The sequence below is a fragment of the Larus michahellis genome, chromosome 2 (assembly GCF_964199755.1).
Source record: "Larus michahellis chromosome 2, bLarMic1.1, whole genome shotgun sequence".
Taxonomy (NCBI): domain Eukaryota; kingdom Metazoa; phylum Chordata; class Aves; order Charadriiformes; family Laridae; genus Larus; species Larus michahellis.
In genome coordinates this window covers 71,652,066-71,672,414 of record NC_133897.1, presented here as the reverse complement: position 1 = coordinate 71,672,414, position 20,349 = coordinate 71,652,066, and the positions used below count along the sequence as shown (strand labels likewise).

The 20,349-nt window shown below is 41.4% G+C and overlaps 1 protein-coding gene across 7 annotated transcripts in view; it reads right to left on the bottom strand.

Annotated features, from left to right (window-relative positions):
* Positions 1–18,235, bottom strand: part of KIF13A (kinesin family member 13A) — a 118,232-nt gene extending 99,997 nt beyond the window's left edge. For all 7 annotated transcript variants that reach the window (XM_074575830.1, XM_074575831.1, XM_074575832.1 and 4 more), the window contains exons 1-2: positions 17,716–18,235; positions 17,291–17,381 (exon numbers count right to left, since the gene is read on the bottom strand). In XM_074575830.1, coding sequence (XP_074431931.1) covers positions 17,291–17,381; positions 17,716–17,770 — 146 coding nt within the window. In that variant the 5' untranslated portion in view covers positions 17,771–18,235. The remainder of the gene's footprint in view (positions 1–17,290; positions 17,382–17,715) is intronic.
* Between the last annotated feature and the right edge of the window lie 2,114 nt (positions 18,236–20,349).

Sequence of the window (20,349 nt, the reverse complement as noted above, 5' to 3'; positions counted from 1 at the left end):
CAAATTGAAAGATTTAACACTATGCAAACCTAGTGCTCAGCACATAAACTGCCTTCAAAGAATATTTCCTTCACAGATATTATCTCTGCATAATTTATGGTACAGTAATGGTTGTAAACAGCCATTAATTCCCTGTATCTCAATACTTTGAATAAGCTCAGACATAATGAAGTTACCGAGAATTAGCTGAGCCACAGTAGCTGCAAACAGCAACTGCAAGGTATCAAAGTTTGCCTGGCCCACAGACACTTAAGACGGCTTACATCACTTACATGAAATTGTTGCTTTTGATTGTTTTTTCTTTTACTTTTTTGTCACTTGCTCCTTTTGTCAGCTTTAAAGTTTAGCATTGATGCACAAAATAGCTTGGAGACCCATGCTTCCTGCCAGTCGTGTGTAAATTAAAAAGCTACAGCTGTATAATTAAAATTAGCTGTTACCTATTCCCCCCAAAAGGTTACATTTTAATACTCATTACTATTAACATGTTGCAGTAAGAAGAGAATAAGGGGAAAAAACCTTACTGGAGAGCTGACGCTTGCCTACCAGACAAGTCTCCTGAAGCAACTTGCGAACTGAATTTATTCTTGAGAGAACACAGTATTTTACCTCTGCAGGTTCCTGGAAACGAATTAAGTAAATGGGATATGTTCTCCCTTATACTCTTGCAATACATTTGGAGGTGCTGCATGATGAAAGGATCATTATTTCATTGCCACTTCGACCAACTATTTGAATCCCTTCAAAATGCCATATTTTGTATTTCAAGGTTATGTGAAAGATATTCCAGTGTGTAAAGTATAAATGATTAGGACAATTCTGAACACGTTTTATTGAATTCCAGCACTCATATCTTGATCTTTTTAACTCTAATGTTCAACATGAAAAAACATTCACAATACGTTTTTCTTCCTCAGAAACAGAACTTCAAGTCAGACCTGCCATATCCAGAATTATTAGACTAAAATAGACATTTTAATCACCTTACCTCTCAAAAAGAAAACCCACAGATCATAATCTGATTTGCCCCATTAATTACTTGTAATTGATGGTACCTTTTCTGTATAAAGACAGCTGGAACACTTTGTTCAAGGAAACAGGGAACATAATGAAAAATATCCTTCTGACAGCAAGAACATGCTCAGAACTGATTACTCTTCACCTGCCTTTGAGTTCACCAGGGAACCGAGCGCTCAGAAAAGGCAATTCTAGAAAAGGGACAGAAAATAGGAGCTATTTGAGGTCTACTTTAAAAGCATTATGTAAAATATTATGAAAAATAATAATTAAAAAAAGGAATGCCCTGCTTCCACAAAGAATCAAAATTTGTATACAACCTACAGAGACCTCTAACTTACTAAGACATTTGCTTGATAAAGTCTCTGGATTCTTCTTTTTGGTTTTTGACCTGTAAACTTAACAAATCTAAAAAGAAGTATTTAAGTTTTTGAAGCCTTTGGTACCAAAACCAGTTTAAAATGTAACTTTAAGAGAAGCATTAAAAAAAATAAATAAATCTATTTTAACTTTCAACTCAAGCCTGTCCTATTCCTCAAAAACCCAGCATTTCATACAAGCATGCCCAGCCCAACTACTTCTGTAACTCCTTTTACGTGCTTCACCAAACCTCTGCTCATCAATTTATTCCATGTGTTGCTCTGCATAAAAGCACAGTAATGTGCTTGATACAAGCATCTAACAGATTCGCTTAAAAGATAATTTTACTCTGGAAAACGTCTACCCGAGATCAACAGCTTCTCTCTGCACAGAACTTGCCCAGTGAATTTGCAGTGACATGCTGACTTTGGTAGCAAAATTACTATTCTTATACTCAAAGCCACTACAGGAAAGGCTGACAGGTCTATTCCTTTCCAACACAACCACCAGTGTTAAGCTCCAAGAGACACAGTGACAGACATTACAGACACAATTAACTGACAACAGGAAACAAGGACATTAATAATCTAGCCTCTAAAATTCCAGAGGGCTATAATCTGTAACAAAAATTTGATTTTGCATCTTTTCAGATCTTACCATGGTTTACAGGCCATACTAAGCAACTTTGCTACCAAATTCTTGAGACAGTTTAGTTAAAGATTGCCAGTCATTCTAATGACGTTCCCAAACAGACTTCCTACACTATGTAACTCTTACATTTATTGATGTCAGACATCACCACACAGGAATCTTTACAAAACACAAAAGTGGAGACATCCTGAACTCTGACTAGCAGCCTACACAGCATACCACTGTCAGAAAATAGTTGTTTCCTTAAACGATTTGTTTCTCTCCAGATACACTTTTACATTTAAAACATAACGTGTTCAAACATGTGGCATTCTCAATGGAATTTTACTCAAATAGACCAAAGTGTATCCACAGCTCAAGTATTTTAAAGATATGATAATCCTTTTTTCTTGAAAAATTGCTCATTCTTATTTAAGTCCTCCCTGAATCTTACTCCCCTCCTTGGCTTGCAGCCAACAATTATCCCCTCAAAATGTTTTTTGAGCTGTGATCTCAGACTGCAGAGCCAGGTTTATATCCACAAATTATTTTATGAACATTTTGTTTACAGAGAGTGGAACACTACTGTATTACTATACTGAAAGGTAGAAGTGGTTTGAAATATCTTCCCACTACCGTTACCTGTGAGAATTTTATCCATGTTGCAGGTTTAGTGTGCAGACAAAAAGCAGACACTGAGTCGAGCCAGGATTTTGTGGGTTCAGGCACAAAACAAAGCAAAAGAAGTGGCAAAGAGACAACCCAATGTCTAAAAATAGAAAAGATGCATGGACACCTTCTGGTGGTGGAGAGCACCTTCTGAAAAAAGAAAAATGATTCCCTTATAAGATTTGTCTTACTGCAGCAGACAAAAACCCCAATCAAATACTAAATTAGAAAACATCGTAATCTTACAATGAAATCAAGCTGCCAGCCCTGGCAAGTTTCAGAACAGGAGAGAAATACTTAGCAATTAGCACACAGAAACATAAATACAAAGCAGCTGATAACAGGAGGAAAAAAACCCCAACCACTGTCAGTGAGTACTACAAGGTAAGTTACTCAGAGGAGTGAGGCAGAGAAAGCAAAGGACCTGAGACACAGGCAACACACACATGCTATCACACCAATCGCAGATGATTAAATGTAATTTAAGTTTCCAATTTAGAATCAGAAGCAGAGTGCTGCCAGGAGCTGCTAACAGCACTCAATCTCTTTATTCTGAAACACCATCATGTCTGGAGATAACTCTTTAAATAGTATCTTTAAGGAGCATGGTAGAATGCTGGTAGAAGGTCAGAAAGATGAAAGGTAGAGAAAGAAGAAAGTTAAACAGGAGAAGAATAGAGAAAGGCATAAACTTTATCTATGGATATGCTTGCACAGAAACGATGAGGTTTAGTATACAGATTAGCTGTGTATAGAATCACAGAATCATAGAATTGTCTAGACTGGAAGAGACCTTTCAGATCATCAAGTCCAACCATCAACCTGACTCCGACAAAAACCATCACTAAACCACGTTTAAAGAGCCTGCATGCTGACAAGTCAGCCTTGGCTATGGAGCCCAGCCATCTGCATGCTAACCCAGAGACGGCAGTACAGCCTGCGGCCCGTGCTGGCATCTATTCAGAGGCCGTTAAGAAGGGAGATCTAGGCTTCTGCATTGGGATATGAAGCGTGCACAAGTCATCCTGCACTGCAGTTACACAATGGCACATCTCTTCCATAGAGAGAATCGTGAAAAATGTATTCATTCCTGATGAATGCTTTTCCTGCATTTTTATTGCAAATACCCATGCTTTAAATTTAATATTCAGCTTAATCAGTAAGGTCAATAGGTGTATTTAAATCAATAGGTGTATTTAAATCAATAGGTGTATTTAAATCAATAGGTGTATTTAAATCAATAGGTGTATTTAAATCAAACTGGGAGTTTTACCCCACTTTTCAGCCAAGTATTTCAAGTACTTTGTTTCTAAGTTTTAATTAAATACTTTAAATTCTACTTAAAATCTTCATACAGAGCTTTATAGTTCCATTTAGTACCATCTGTGTTGTTGTGATCTGCAGTCAGCTCTACCACGCACGATGAGCGTGGGCTGAAACACTCATGACAACAGAAAATCCCAGATAACAGAGCGTACGCTCAAAGGCATGTTGCAGACACTCCCAAACACCAAATCACCACGGTGGAGTCAATTAGTTCTCTCTCCACAGCCACTTCCCGCACTCTGCGTTTTAGGAGACCCCTGTCAGCTTTGCCTCATTACCTGAGCACGTGCTTGTCCTGCACAGCATCTGAACTAGTAGAACAGTAACAGAGGCCCACACCCACCTACTTTTTGCTCTTTACTGTCCCTGGCATTGCTCTTGACTCCATCACTGCCACCTCCTCCCATTTCCAAGTTCACAAGGAGAGCCACAAACACCAGGTACAGCACAGGCTAAGGGAGACACCCAGTATTTGCACTGTGCAACCAGGCTGTGGGAGTCCAGCTTCGAGTCTTCTGATCTGACTCTGCATGGGAGGAGGTGAGGCCCAGCAAAGCTTATCAGCTAAACTTCCATGACACTGAGCCGCAATTCTTCTGTTTCATGAGCTGCAACTCAGCTAATTATCTCGGCCATAAATAACCCACAGCCTAAATGATCTACCTAGAGATCTGCCTGCATAGAGAATAGAGTTACACGAAACAAGCTAAAAGAAAGAAAGCAGTATCACATGCTGTCTCTCAAAAAAGTTAACAAAAATCCTTAGAAGAGAATGGGAAGTCATACATTAAGGAAGAACAAAGACTCAGAACAAGTAGATCAGTCTGAAAAATCATGAAGAGTCACATGAAAGGGTACACATGTTCAGAGCTCTGATAAGCATTACATTAATTAGTGATTCAAGAAAGCAAATACTACTGAAATCAGCAGTTTTTTGGTTAGTAACATTAGGATTAGAAAGTGAAGGAGCAAAGTAGGTGAGCAGCAATACTGAAAATGAAATTCAGGTTTGACAAATACAGAATTAAGTTCAAAATAATTCAAAAAGTTTATCACGTTAATTTTTCAGTGTAGCTTTTCCACTTCAACCATCATCATTAATATTTTAAATAAAGGTCAGCAGCAGCACTGAATTCTCAACAATTTTCCATGTAATAAGGAGTCAACTGTTTCTTTTTTGCTTAAATAGCCATTCTACTCCAAAACCAGCTAAAAATCATGTTGTTTGATTAGTGACTCTAGACAAGTTCAATTTATTTTCATCTACTACATATGCAAACTGGGACATGAAAGTAAAATAGCAGGATTAGGAAGATCTGCTACAAGAGAAGCTGCAGCTAAGGCAAGCATCCCATTTCAAATACTCTTAGATTAACAACACTGGGCTAAAGAAGTGACCTGCCTTTGCAGAAACAGCTACAGGGAGAGAACAAAAAAAAAAACCAAAAAAATTAACATTTTTTTTAAAAGAATCATGAATTACCCAATCTAGATCCTTAAAAAAAAAAAAAAAACCACAACCAAAACACACATAGCACCCTTTGCTACTTCCACTTAAAGGAAAAATTCTGTAGGGAACCTATAACTTCCCTTCTATTTTGGATGCAAAGTAGAAAGATAAATATAAAAGTATTTCAAGTACAAAGCTTTTCCACCATTATTTGGAAAGAAAATGCAAGTTTCCTAGTCTAATCCAACACTCACCTTGAGCTCACTAAACTCCAACACTGCTCATTTACAGCTACCAGTCAACCGATTGTCACTCTTATCACTCCTAAATGCTTCTTGAAGAACAAGAAAATGAGCTATTTTAGTTTTTTCTTTTCCTACATAACAACTGCATGTCATCATTAATATTTCTATTTTCTTTCATTTATGCACACTGCTGATGAAAGTTTCCTCCTTCAAAATTCAGTTCTACAATTCCATTTTATATCTCATTTCAAAGTCCATGAAGACCTAGCTTTACTTCCCCTTTTTAATCACAGAAAAGGCAAGCAGGCAAGAGGTCACTTATGTGACTCACTTGCCTCTGTCTTTTCTGAACCGCAATGAAGATACCTTGAGCAAAACATAAGCATGTCAACTGTGAGATCCTCCAGAAGTCATCCTGCAACACCCTTCCTGACAAAGGATGACAGACTAAGATCGAGTTGGCTTGGAGAGATTTTTATAAAAGTCATTTTACACCTTGGTCATGTTTTCAAAGTTTATTTGATCTATCTTGCACAAGCCATGAATTTCTTCCTCCGTCAGGTAAGAAATTCTCAAATAGCAGCCGATAATACGGGTCAGACCACGTAACAGAAGAACCATAACTCATAAAACATGAGCACTGCAAAACTCTAAAGGCATTCGGCCAGCCCAACACTGTGGATCTGCATTTCTGGGTTTAAACTAGCACAAAAATTGCAAGACACTGTTCTGAAATTTCAAATAGAAGTGCACTGTGTTCCTTGAGACATATGCAAAGCTTCTATCTGTGACTGCTGATGGCGGTAAGGATAGATTAAACTAAGGGCACAAAGCTTGCACAGTATTAGTATTTCTGAAAAAAAGTTTCCCATTGCCACATTCACATCTGCAAAACTGAAACTTCCAAGAACTACTTGAGAGGATGAAATGCCCAAAGAGTAATTAAACAAGAGGGGAGAGATTAGACTGATGTCTATCTAGGTTCAGTATTCACCCACTATGCCCTGCAGAGCACTTGAAAACAGAACTGGCAAGAGCTAACTTCTAACTTTCACCAGGGGGAAGTCAGACATCCCCCTCCTTCAGTACACGGCACTTCTGACAGTAAGGGGGAATCCAACCATGGAACTGGAATGCTGAGAGGGACAGAACATCTACTGAGTTTATTTAAAAAATTCAAGATACTGTTCCATTGAAAAAGAACTTAGGAGAACACTTAAATGCTGCATCTTCAAACACACTTTCATCATGCTTTTGACAGACATACAAGTGTTTCCAATTAGATTATTTCACAGCCAATTTACACAGATTCTCAATCATGACATTTAATGTAATAAACAGTAAAAATTCTGTGTTAAAATATGAGTTACAACTATGCAACAAAAATTTGGAACATGACATGAACTTAGCTACAGTGTTATAAACACCTCAAACAATAAACATACCAAGGACTTGGAAGCTCTTGACAAGGAAATTACATGGCAAGCTGTCCAGTGTTCAACAGTCTGTTTACAAGAACTGATTTTCCTTTTTGTTCTCAACTTGGATCTCAACCCAGAACACACATGAAGACTGCCATACCACCCCAGAGAATGCCAGTTTCTCATACACATTTTCAGAAGGATGGAAAAAAGCTTATTGGATGCTCTTGGGTTTTGTTGGTTGGTTGTTTTCCTCCAACGTGTACTTTGAGAAGTTTCATCACATTGTTGAGCACCCATTTCTGTACCTTTCTTTTGCCTTTCATTATCCTTCCAGTCCTGGTGCCCGAGTATCCTTTCCGTATACTCTACCACATCAGCAGCAAATCCATTAACGAGCCATCTTTTGTATTTCCTTATGTGTGAGTTTCTCCGCAGACACTGAAGCAGCATTTCTCAAGGGCACTCCAATCAAGAATGCAGGTACAAGGATTAGATTTACACCAGAATAGGAATGAGAACTATTCAAAACTTTCCTCTTTTTAAATATAAGGAGCACTATGGAAAATACCAGACTCTTTTCTAGACAGTTTGTTTCGGAATAGCATATCTGCTGTGGTCACAGTAAGCAGCTCCAAAACAGCAAAACCTGAATGGTGGGATGATGTTCTGTGACACACTTCTAAAAAAAGCCTTCAGAACCATATTTTTTGTGCCAATACAGTTCAAGAGAGCAAAGTGCAGGAAGACTGCAAATGGTTTCTGCACTTACTCCCTTACATAACTGCAAAGTTCTCTTTAAAAACCATACTTGAACTCAACTACTTCTTGCTGAGTGTACAGACGATACGCAATACGCAAGTAATGTATTAATGTCTTCAGCTGTGTACAGTGAATATAGGAACATTTCTTTATTTTATCAAATGGCCAATTTCTATTTCAGCCTGATTTCACTAGATAAAATGTTCTGAAAACACATTTGAAGTCTACAGGACATTTAGAAACATCTCAAAATAGGGAATGACAACATGGTATTACAGGAAGGGAAAAATACCAAAAAACATCAAAATGCTTAGGACTTGCATCATTCATGGGAGGTGGCACCACCAAGCCAAAACAAGTCTGGAGCACTGCAGACTTACATCACATTGCATACATAAAAATCTCACATCAATAAATGCTGACAAAGAAACTTTCCAAAGCAGACCAGGATGCTGCTTGTTCAGGGCCATAAAGCAGCTTTGCCAGTAGAAAACTTCCACCAGCTCTGTGCCTCCACTGGAATGCTCTGTTGACTTATCTTTAGCAAAAGCTCAACTACTGTAAAACAAGCCTTGGCTTTTGAATCACAAAGTAAAATTGAGTTTGAAGTAAATATTCAACAAAAACAAGAGCTCTGAAGTATTAAAAACTGCACTGCAGCCAGTGTCAGTCACTGTATAAATCCATTCGCTTTGCAGATAAACTTCCCTTTCCACCTAACCCAATCCTTTTTCCTTCAACTCTGAAAGAATAAAATTTGTGAAAGGCCTTCTCAGCTACACTGCACATGATTTTAATCATAAAGTCAGACAAAACGTGGAAACCACGTGGGAAGAAGCATAAAGTACTGCAGTTTTTTTATCTAAAAATCTGCTGTTCCTTGTCATCATATAAGAAATATTAAGCAAAACAGACAGCTCCACATACTTGTACTTAATGCCAGAAAAATTATTCCAGTAGCTCAAGAGGCAGATTCAGAATTTTGAGGCCTTACACTAGAAAAGAAATTTAATCTTGCCTGGAGGCTTTTGCACTCTACTTACTTGGGATTGACACTTACGTTTAAAAAGAAACTGTGGAATAAATTAAGACAATGTAAGCTCAATAAATAGGATATCATGTACATTTTTTCATTTTATTTGCAAGTCTAACACAAAAAATTTTCAGAAAAAAATATTTAAGTGTTGACATTTTCAGCAATGTGTTTTTAAAACAAAGCATCAAATCACTTGATAGAAAGTTTACAGTTCACAATGCATCCTGGTAGGTTTTTTTAAACATATTGAACAGTATCTTCATAAACACATGCAGAGATAAGCATGCCATTCCAGCCACAGCAGCTGCTTTGATTCATGTTTACGAAATGCTTAAAATTCTTGGAATATACATACACTGCAAGAAGAAGATGCAGTGACGCCACAAATCCCAAAGTAAACCAGTACTAGCCTAGTATCTACGCTGTTACTAAACACAAAGAGGCAGCAGCAGAGGCTTGGTGGGGAGCTAGCATCTAGAAAAGAGACGACAAGTACATACCCTGTTGCTAGTGCACAATGAGCCTCTTCGTCTCTATCTTCCACATAATCATTAGCCACGCTAGTGACCATGCACTGAAACAAGCACACCGCAATGTTTCAGGTGCACCTTTCTACTGTTGTGCTGACTGATGTACCTTAAAATAAGTCTGTACCATTAATAAGCACCAAAATATATTCATGGCTTAATCTGTCAAAAGAGTAATTGTGGTATAAATTTTTGTCCTGAGTTATAGCACTTAAATAGCAAATAAGTTACTATAAAAGGATAAATCATTAGGGACTTCATTAGGGGCTGTTACTGTATAGTTTTCCCTATGGTGATCCATGTGAAATGAGACAGAATGTTCAGATTACCTCCTAGTGAAAAAGTTACACCGTACAAGCCACTAACTTCACATTATCCAAGGAAGATGTAGATGTATTTGGTAAGCATGTACATGCTTGAGGATGTCTCCATTTAGGACACAACAAAATGCCAAATAAAGGTTATGGCTGATGACTAAGGAATGTATTAGTTCAGGACATGGTTATGAATTTCATTAGAAGTTTTGAAGACTGAGCATTGTTTTTTTCAATTATTACTTTTAGATGAAAAGGCAGCTATCAAAAACAAAGGCCAAAACTGCAGAGGTTAATTAACACTAACCAAGAACAACATCATCAGAGAGCCATTGATTCCCTTTTCCCCCAAAAACAAGAAAAGGAATAAAGGGACACCCTTCCATGACATTGAAAACAGCTTATGTAACACCTACTCTTCACCAACATGGATATCTTGAGCTCACGGCATTGATTTTCAACTCCCATCAGCAATGCATTTTTCTGATTAACCTTCATACAGCAAATTTTCAATCTGCTTGTTGTTAACTTTACCAAGCTCCTCCCTCAGCCCCTAGTGAACACCCATCGCATGCCACTGAAGGGTCATAAAGACGCACACAATCAACTCAAGATCCAGCAGACCTCAAACTCTGATAACCAATTTTGTATCAACATACAAAGTCAGGTACTGACTGGACAAGCTTATATCCCTTACACTGTCTCTTGTAAAGAGACACACAGCAACACTACTTCCAGGCAACAGCATGACTGTTTTAGTTAACTTTGTGCTTTGGGTCACAAGTTAACTTGATAGTCGAGTCCTGTGGTGCACATCATTGCACAGTGGGGGCCTTTTCTTTGTAGGCTGCACTTACTGAGGAGAGTAAAATTCACTATCTCCAGCCAACACTTTCACAATTCCTTAAAGAGCCTTCTCCACACTGCTGTCAGTAACAGACATCCTCACAAAATACAAGCAAACGAGCAATCGACAAAGTTAGTCAGTTAAGCAACCGCATCTGCACAGCATTGCTGCTGCAGCAGCTGGCATTTCGCTATAGTAGGCAGTAATTGTTTCCATTAATAGACTCAAACCACGCTCAGGGCGGGCCAAATAAGCAAAGACACTGTACTACTTTCTCACCATTATGGACAGTCTGTCCATGCAAGAGACATTGGCAACACAGCCAGAGGCAGCTACCGCTACTGCTACTCAATCTGCACCCAACTGTAGAGGAATGAAGGAGTTCAAGTCTGATAACGTCTCAAACACAACAGCAACAAGTACGTTTGTCAATTTAAAGATTTAGCTCTAATCTTATTACTGGAAGTACCACCACATTGACTCCCTAAACAGCAGATGCCTGCCTGTGCGTGCTGCACACCACATGAGACCAAGAAGGGATTCGCTTTGTTCCCAAAACTTTGTACCAAGATTCGCACCCCAGCTCTGTGAGGTACACAGACCTGCATGGAAGGGCAGCTGGTGCGCACTGCTTCTCTCTCAGCTCAGGTTCTGCAAAACAGGGACCCCTTAAGTACCTCCTGAAGTATTTTGAATCTAGCCCACACCTGGTCACTAAAATATGCTTACAAGGACCGTTTAACCCTAAATTTTTAAACTATTAAATTAGAGTGAATCTAATTAGAAGTCTGAAATTGTACCGTATGCACATTCAATAAACCTACTAGTTGCACAACAGAGCAAAGATAATCTTGTTTTCAAAACAAGAAAGCTGTCTCTACTATTTGTACTAAGGAGGCAAAGGAGGTGAAAATAAAACTTTTCCTTCAGTCCTGATCTCCCCAAAGAAAAGGGCAAAAAAACCAAACCAAAACAAACCATTTTAAAAGAGCTGCACATTTTTAAAATTTGTAATTCATTTCAATAAACAACATATTCAAGGTGTATTGACTAGTAATCCAGATCTCAAAAAACACCTCTGGCTGCAGTAATAAACAAGTGCATGAGTACCTGCCCCTTCTAAACACAGAAAATAAGCGTGTCTAAAGGCCTACAAATCTTTTTAACAAATCTTTTCATGTTCCACCATGTAGGCATTTCTAACATCATAAAACAGAAAAATTGGACAGGTTCAAAACTGAACTTCGTTTTACTGTGTTCTACTCAGAAATATTTGAACATAACACACGGTAGTCCAAAAGCACAGAATGGCTACAAAGCAATGACTGCCTAAACATGGTCATACCAAGAACAGTTTTCCTTCTCTTCAAACACTTTATCTATTTTTGTTCTGAAGTACTGCCAGCTAAGTGCTACTAGCTGCTTGCCCACAATCCCAACAGCCTGCAACGGTAGTTTCCTCCAGCAATGCCATCTAAAGACCAAAGCACAAGGTCGTAACAGCTGTCTGGATCTTGTAAACATGGTAAAATAACGGATGCTGCATTTACTTACAGTTCAGGCCACCTTAGGAAGAACCAAGAGCCATGCCATGCAGTATTTTGGATTACAAGTTTGTGTGTCTCATTTTGGTTTGAATGACATGGAATTTAAGAACAGCAATTTCAAGCTAGTGTGTCTACTGTCTCATCTGAGGCAGGAGTGAATGAAAGCAATGCAAAAATAGCTCAAGAAACGACATTTTCCAACCACACATTTCATAATTCAAACACACCGCCTCTGCAAAGGTTGAAAGCTAACAGTTCACATCCTGAACATTGGTGCCTAACAGGAAAGTTAACAGAAGAGGCCAAAGTCAGATTACTTTTACAATTTCCTGCAGACAAAGATGAAAGTTGCCGCCTGCTATTATTTTATGATCTACTTCAGACAGGTAATAATTTGAAGTACATGTATCAAAGACATGACCTCGTTGATCATTTCTTCAGATATGGAAATAATTAGAATCTGTCCTCTTTCAGCTTCCACAAACTTCAGGGTGAAAAAGCAACCATTATCAGAAACACATACCCTCTCTCTACAACAGCGCTCTTCTCTCATCTCTGTCACTTTTCAAAGCAACAAAATAAAAAAGATAAGGTGCCACAACCACCACATGAAGGACTATGTACTAAAGACCATCCAAAATCATACTTTCTCCAAGGCAGGGGAAGCAACAGCTGTTTTCTGAAAACAAGAGTTTTAAGATAAGCTGTCTAGGGATGAAATCTGTGCTTCAGATATTCATCTTTGAAAGTATCATGACCTATAAAAACCAGATAGACACACACACACATCTGTCCCTAGCTATTTATTTTATTAAAGAGCCTAAACCTACTCAAAGCCCCTATATAATCAGGAATCTTTAGTAATTTAGAGCTCTACAAAGAGTTTTTCCTATGTAGAACTGTGCCTTGGTGCTACTCGCCTGTTATCAAAATGAGGATGGAACAGAGCAAGCAAATCATAAAATGTTTGTTTTGTTTTAAAAAAGAGTTAAGCCAGGCAAGAAAGACACTTTCAGAGAAAAGTGGTAATGTTAAGTTCAGCTCTACGCTGATGATTTCTTTCCCATTTTCTGCCCTGAGATTTTTAATAAGACAAAGTTTGCACAAGGCTACTATGCTCTAATGGAATAAATTGCCCAACAGACAAATTTTTCCTTCAGTCAAAACTACAGTTGAAATAGTATTTCAGTTCTACTGTCTCCGTAGTTCCTTGTTTATTTCTGTGCAGACAAATATTTTGCTTACTAAAGGAAAAATCATGTCATGAAGAACTGTTGTCAGGGAACTAAAATAAAACTTTTATTTTCAGATCCTATGCATTAAAAAGTGTAGCTGAAAGGAAAGGTTGGAGCAAAGCGTATTTTAACAACCAAAAGCAGGGGAGGAACCCAGCAAAACCTAATTTGTCCTACTGAAAAATAACATCCCTAACATAAAGTCAAATCTTTCATAGACATAGAGGTGTGAAATTTACATTGTAAAAAATTACTCAATTGTTTTGAAAGATTGTCTGTAACTCCATACTCTAATTATCTCATAGTTACATTTTAATACCGTACCTTATTGTCAACAAACACACACGAGCATTTATACAATTGTCTTTGAAATATAATACCCATTTCTAAGAGACTGTAAGTTAGAACACTTTTTTTCAGGAAGACTGTAGTTTGAGAAAGGAAATTCAGATTCACAGGTGAAGACAGAATAAAAAAAATAATCAGAGGGTTCCCAGAAAGACAAGATGCTTTTCTGGGGAAGAAAGGGAAATCTATGTTGGTTTTGGGGATGAAATGGATGAGAGACAGAAGAAGTAACTAAAACACAAGCACACTTAAGCAGATATAAAGGAAAGTACTGCTACTAATAACAGTAAAACAAGGGTTAAAGGTATGAAGTCCAACAACCAACTTACAAAAACTTTGCCAGCACCAGAGATTATACCTGATACCAGCTAATGAAAACCGTTCCATTCTGAACTCTGTCTCCTATTATTTCAGTCGATAAAGATTTCCCTGTGCCTTTTAGACTCAAATTGTTCAATTCTACTATGTTCTGGTTTTCCTCCTTCATTAGTTTAGAACTCCAGAAGTCGTGTGTCTGTGGGGAACAGCAGGCCTGCTGCTTATAAAAAGACAGAACACTTGTATTTAAGAACAATTACTATTTTGTAGCTGTGTTTGTTAAGGTGCAGATGCTGTGTGGTCTAGCAGTTTGAAGATGCAGTCAGAACCCTGTTCTAATTTATGGTTATAACTTACTGCTTTACCTCTAATACAATAGTGAAAGTTGGACAAATGACAGCACTGTCTGGGATTTTAGTTTTTTTTCACCACTTGTAAAACTGGCATTACTTGCCCATATAAAATCCTTCAGAACTATCCTTAATAAAACCTAGGGACTGATTAACATCGTGCATCTGAACTTAGATTTAATTCAAGAACTCCTTACAGAATAGGCAAAGCTAGTAAAATTTTATTTTCCTAACCTTGGATATTCTTCCAGCGGCAAATTTTACAGTGTTATAATTATTAAAGAGCTACCTAATTTTACTGTAGAAGAATTCTGTCAGTACCTTTAAAATTATAACTGAGAGAACAAGGCAAATAAAAAGCACAGTCCTGAATTCTACTCCCCACACCCTATAGTCTATTGGCTTCAGCTGAATTAAGAAAAGTGGCCCTGGAAACCAAATTTGCTTTAGAAGGCTACTTATTCCAAAGCGCAGTACAAACTTGTACTTCCATTCAGCTAGAAAAGGGAAATTTCCATATAAAAAGATAAAATGTGAAAAGGGAAAGGTAAGACTAAACAGAATATTAAAATAATGCATATAGTAGAGAAAGACCAATTAATCACCCTAAAAAGCAAAATAATTTTTGCAATGACATGGTTGCTCTGAAAGAAAAATCCAGTTGAGCTATATAAAAACAAGCTACACAAAGAAAACCAAAAAATCCATTTGACATCTCTAACCCTGCCAAGGCATCAATCCAAGTACAAGCAGCAACTACTCAGCAATTCAGAGCCAGTTTATACAGGCATTTTATGGTGCATGCACATAAGAAGAACAGAATTCATTTTTCATCATGAGAAATTAAACTATTTATCTTGAGTAAAAAATAGAAATCAACAGTTTAGCACTGAAGAAAACGTAAGGATCTTCACAAGGCACTAGAAGAGTCCCTTGGGCATCTCAACAAGTTACATACAACATCTGACACTAAGAAGGTACCCAAACTGCATGTTTGCACAAGCGCGAGTTACTTCTGATCAGTATTTCTGACTGTTATTTCTAATAACACATCGGGCAGTCGTTTCAAACACAGAAGTTACACATGTAACAGCCGGCCAAATTCCAGCCTCACATTGGGCTGCAAGGAGGACTGCTGTCACCTGCCAACACAGCTGTCGACAGCGGGGTCGCACACCCAGCATCACAGCTCACCCGAAAGGCTCTTGGTGCAGAACCAGAAGCCAATTCCAACCAAGTAAGAGAATTTATATATATATTACAGGTCTTAAAGCCAGATAAACACAAGCCACACGAGTCAGTTCACAGTCTCACTGAATACCTGCAGGACGATGTGCACAACAAGCAAAATTCACAGGTTACAGGCTCTTTAGTAAGCCATCTGGCCCTTAGGCTCTTTAGTCTACTGAATTAACGATTTTAAAATCTTAATTCTGTTCTTGCTTTGCAGCTCTATTTGTATTTCATGTGTTACACCTCTCAAATACACTGTGAAGAGTTAATATTATTCTTATTATAGCAGTGTTGTGATGGGAAGCCATACGTACACCGCAATAAACAGGAGAAAGAAAACCGCATACTTTTTAAAATAGGATAGTATAAAGAAAAACAACATTTCCATTTTATAGATGGGATGCTAAGAGCTACAGAGGCAGCACGACTTGTAGAAGATACCGCCAAGATCTGTGAAAGGGGCAGGAAGCAAGCACAGATCTTTCAAAACCCAGGCCAGCACAATGGTTCTGAAGACAATGCAAGTTGGATTTAAATTAAACTGGTGTGATTACAGCTATATTCCAGCACGTGGATTAATGTGAGAAGCACCTTCACATCTTGGACATGTAAAAATAGAAAAGGTCTCAACCTTTTCTAAAACTACTTTACTAAAACTACAAAAGCGTGACATACTGCCTTTGGAAAAAAAGCATATTCTCAAGATACAGTTTCTTCGTAACTGCTATGAACTCGATCAAAAATATTCTTAATAAAACCTTGAGTAATAGGAACGTGTTGAGATTAAAATCTCTATAACCATGCAAATGATTTCACGCTCCTTGCCATTAAGTACATTTAACAGATCAACTTAAGTTGAGCAGTCAACAGGTAAAACTGAACAGATAAGCATACAACCTAACTATTCCCCTTGCACCTCCCTGTCTTTCCCCACACTCCCTCAAAGGAAAGAAATCTTTTCCTGTTCTGATCTATTTTTACAGTCTAGTGCATTGGTATTTTGGATTATTTCCAAGGGTATTCTTTACTGGGGCATCACAACTAAATGCCAGATTTCAAAATTATTTTAGTATATTCTCATAGGCTACTTCACAGAACAACACTGAATTAATAAAGGACCTAGCAATGACAGCCTTTTCAAATGCAAACACGTTAAAACCCAGTAAACAAACTTAAAAAAAAAACCAACACCATCACTAGCATAAAATTCTGCTTCTTGTTCCCCCACAGGTTACATCAAGTTACTAGCAGCCTGCATGCAAGGGAAAATTCTGAGACCAGCACACACAAACGGTTTAAGTCCTTACCTAAACAACAGCTTATTTTTTCAGCAGTCAATCAAGAACCAGCTTTTAAACCCGAGAGGCCAACAGGGATCTCTCCCGTCTCCACATCCCCAAATTTGGGTCCCTCCGACCGACTCCCCTTAGGGAAGCCAGGAGAGGAAGGTCCGGTCCTTCCTTCCCAGGGATGCAAGCCCAAAGGCTGGCGCTCGCCCTCCCTCGCCCCGTTTCCTCCCCCCGCCCCGTAGCCCCCGAGAGGCACCAAGACCCCCAGGAGCCGGCCGCCCCCCTGACAAAGCCAGGCGAAGCGAGGTGAGGCAGAGGAACCGGGGGATGGGTCTTTATTCGGGGTGACTTGGGTTTTTTTTTTACCTTTCTCCCTGCTTGGTGTTGGAAGGCGGAGGGTGCAGCACGGTCTGGTTCCCTTCCATCTCCACGATGCACTTGGTATTCAGGTCCAGCTCTGCAAGGCGACACGGCGGGGGGGAGACACTGCGTGTCGCCTGAGGTACTCAGGGCGAGAGCACACCCCACAATCCTCCCCCCCCACACCAGCTTCTCCTCACACCCCGGGGCAGCTCGCCCCTCGCCGGCTCCCCCTCAGCGGCGGGCTGTGGCGGGGTCTGAGGGGGTTTATCCTCCCGCCAGCCCGGCAGAGCAGCCGGGGGCCGCCGTGACCGCCTCAGGCGCGTCCCGGTGCCGCCCCCTCCCCGCACAACACCCCCCAACACCCCCGCCATTCCCCCGCAGCCCCGGGACCCCGCCGCCCCTTTTCCCCGGCGCCGCCCGCCGGTTACCTCTCCTGTTCATCGGACGGACCCTGACGGCAACTTTCACCTTGGTGTCCGACATCTTTCTCTCTCCACCCCCCCCCACCCCCCCACCCCTTTCCCGGGAGCGGCGGGCGGCCCCCGCTCAGCGGCAGCGGCGGCTGGCGGCCCCGCAGCGACACGGCGGAGCGCCAACGTCCATGCCGGGCCCGGGCGAGGGCGGGGGGAGCCGGGGCAGGCGAGAGGCGGCGACCGAGGGAGAGGAGGAGGAGGAAGAGGAGGAGGAGGAGGGTCGGGCGCCGGGGAGGGCGGCGGTGTCGCGGCGCCGGCCGCCTCCCTGCTCAGCCGCGATCCGCCCCTGCTCTGGCTGCCGACGGCTTCGTTTGCATAACCACTGCTCCTGCCGCCGCCTCCCCGCCGATCCCAACCGCCATCTTCCGCCTCCTCCCGCCGCGCCGCCGGGATTACGGCGCCCAGGCGAGCGGCCGGGGAAGGGGGAGTGGGGGGGCGGGCAAAGGAACGGAAACACCCGAGCGCCTTCGGTACCGGGGGACGGGGGAGGGGGGGAACCACTCCCCCGTCCTCGGCCGGCCGCTCCCCCGACTGAGCATGCGCGGCGGGCCGCTCCCTGCAGTGGCGGGAAAGGGCCGGAAGGGGGTGCTGCGCCGCTCCCCCGCGCATGCGCAGAGGGCGCGGGGGAAGGCGGGCCGTCCCTCTCGCCCGGCTGTGGTGCTGGCGGCGGAGCGGGCCGTGAGGCCGATGAGGGGACGGTAGGATCATGGAATGTGTTGGGTCGGAAGGGACCTTTAAAGGTCATCTAGTCCAACCCCCCTGCAGTAAGCAGGGACATCTTTAACTAGATCAGGTTGCTCAGAGCCTCATCAAGCCTGGCCTTGAATGTCTCCAGGGATGGGGCCTCCACCACCTCTCTGGGCAACCTGTGCCAGCGTCTCACCACCCTCATTGTAAAAAACTCCCTAATGTTTCATCTAAACCTACCCTGAGGATGTGTCCTCAGACCCTTTGCCTCACGCCCTTCCTTCTCGGGCCTTTCCTATCCCATAGACCCTTCCCCTCAGGCCCTTCCTTCCCCTCAGGCCTTTCCCCGGAGCTGCTGGGGTGGTTTGCGCAGCCATACCAGCCACCAGCTTGTCTGACTGGCCACCAGGTTTCCTCGTGGAGAGGAAAGGCCACAAAGAAAAGCCCACAAACTGCCCTGAGGGAAATGTTACGGCGCTACGGGACTTTTTTGGGGGGCAAAAGATGCACAATTAGGAAATAAGGGCCTGGCATGGGCACGGGTGAGCTGGGTGAAGCCTGTGTGCTGTGTGTTACAACAGGCCTGGAAATGGTGCTGCGCCTCGAGGAGAGGGAGTGACAGGCCCTGCCCCGGCCCCAGCCTGCGCTTCGCCTCCTTGGAAAAGGGCTGCCTGCAAGGGGCTGAGGGCGCTCGTGCCGTGCTCCTTTTCAGGCAGCGGCAGGTCACTGTTCACAAGTGCCCAAATGCCACAGGACAGGATTGTGTCCATCAACTAGCAGCAAGTTCAACACCGGGGAAGAGCATTACCAACAGCAGTGCATTACCCAGTGACCACCAGCTCCAAGGACAGCTGTGCTTCCAGTGGGCAAGCCAAGAAAGGTTTTCAGTTAAAACTGCAGTAAGCTTATGATCTCAGGATAGCCTTATTTTTGAAGCGTCCTGTTAAAACTTTGTTTTCTCCCCAGAAGTGTTTTCCTTAGCTTCAAGAAAATATCTTCCAAAGAATCAATCCTTACCATCAATGCAGCTAACTGGCAGGAATCCCAGGCACAAAATAGTGTTGTCTGTAACATTTTCTTTATTGAAAATAAAAGTCCAAACGGGCTTATTCTGTCTACTTGGGACTAAACAGCGAATGATGAATAGATAGCTGCACTCAGAAAGAGCAGACCTTTCAAACAGAGGTGAAAACAACGGATGGTGCTGAGAAGACCGACCCCCCCGGCTGCCAGCACACTAGCCAGGAGCGCCCTGCAAAGCGACTGGGAGGAACACCTCTAAAGGCCCGACTGCCCCGAAAGGCCACAGCTTGCAGTAACGCTGAAAGGAAATGAGAGATGCATTTAGTGCAGTGAAAGAGAAATGTTACCAAATAGAGACAGGCATCTGGAGAATGTCACTAGCAGAAGCTGTCGCACATGGATTTCTTGCCTGTGGAAGCAGCATAAGGAATGAAGTTCGTTATGAAATGCATTATAAGCATGTGGCTCAATGAGTAAAGAAAAGGAACGATGTTGAAATGAGACATCCTACTTAAGACTGTAGACTGTAAGAACCCAGATCAAAGTAAGCGCTGGCTCATGATAAGGCGTGAAGTCTGAAGTGGCTGTGCAGAAACGGGAGTTGTTTAATGAAACTTGGACGCTATTGGGAAGGAGAAGTCAGCCAAGAGATGGAAGGGAAAATATTCCCTTCCGTCTCCATTTTCCACCTCTTAGTGGAAAAACTACATCATTGCAAGATTAAATAAAAACAATGATATTAGCTGAAGAGAAACTAAAGGGAATCTTTATGAGATTGACTATGATTCTGGCTGTGGGAAGAGTCTTGGGAAGAAATTTTCACCAATGTCTGGAATAGGCTTGTGAATTTTATTCCACCATTTGTAGGTACAGAAAGCC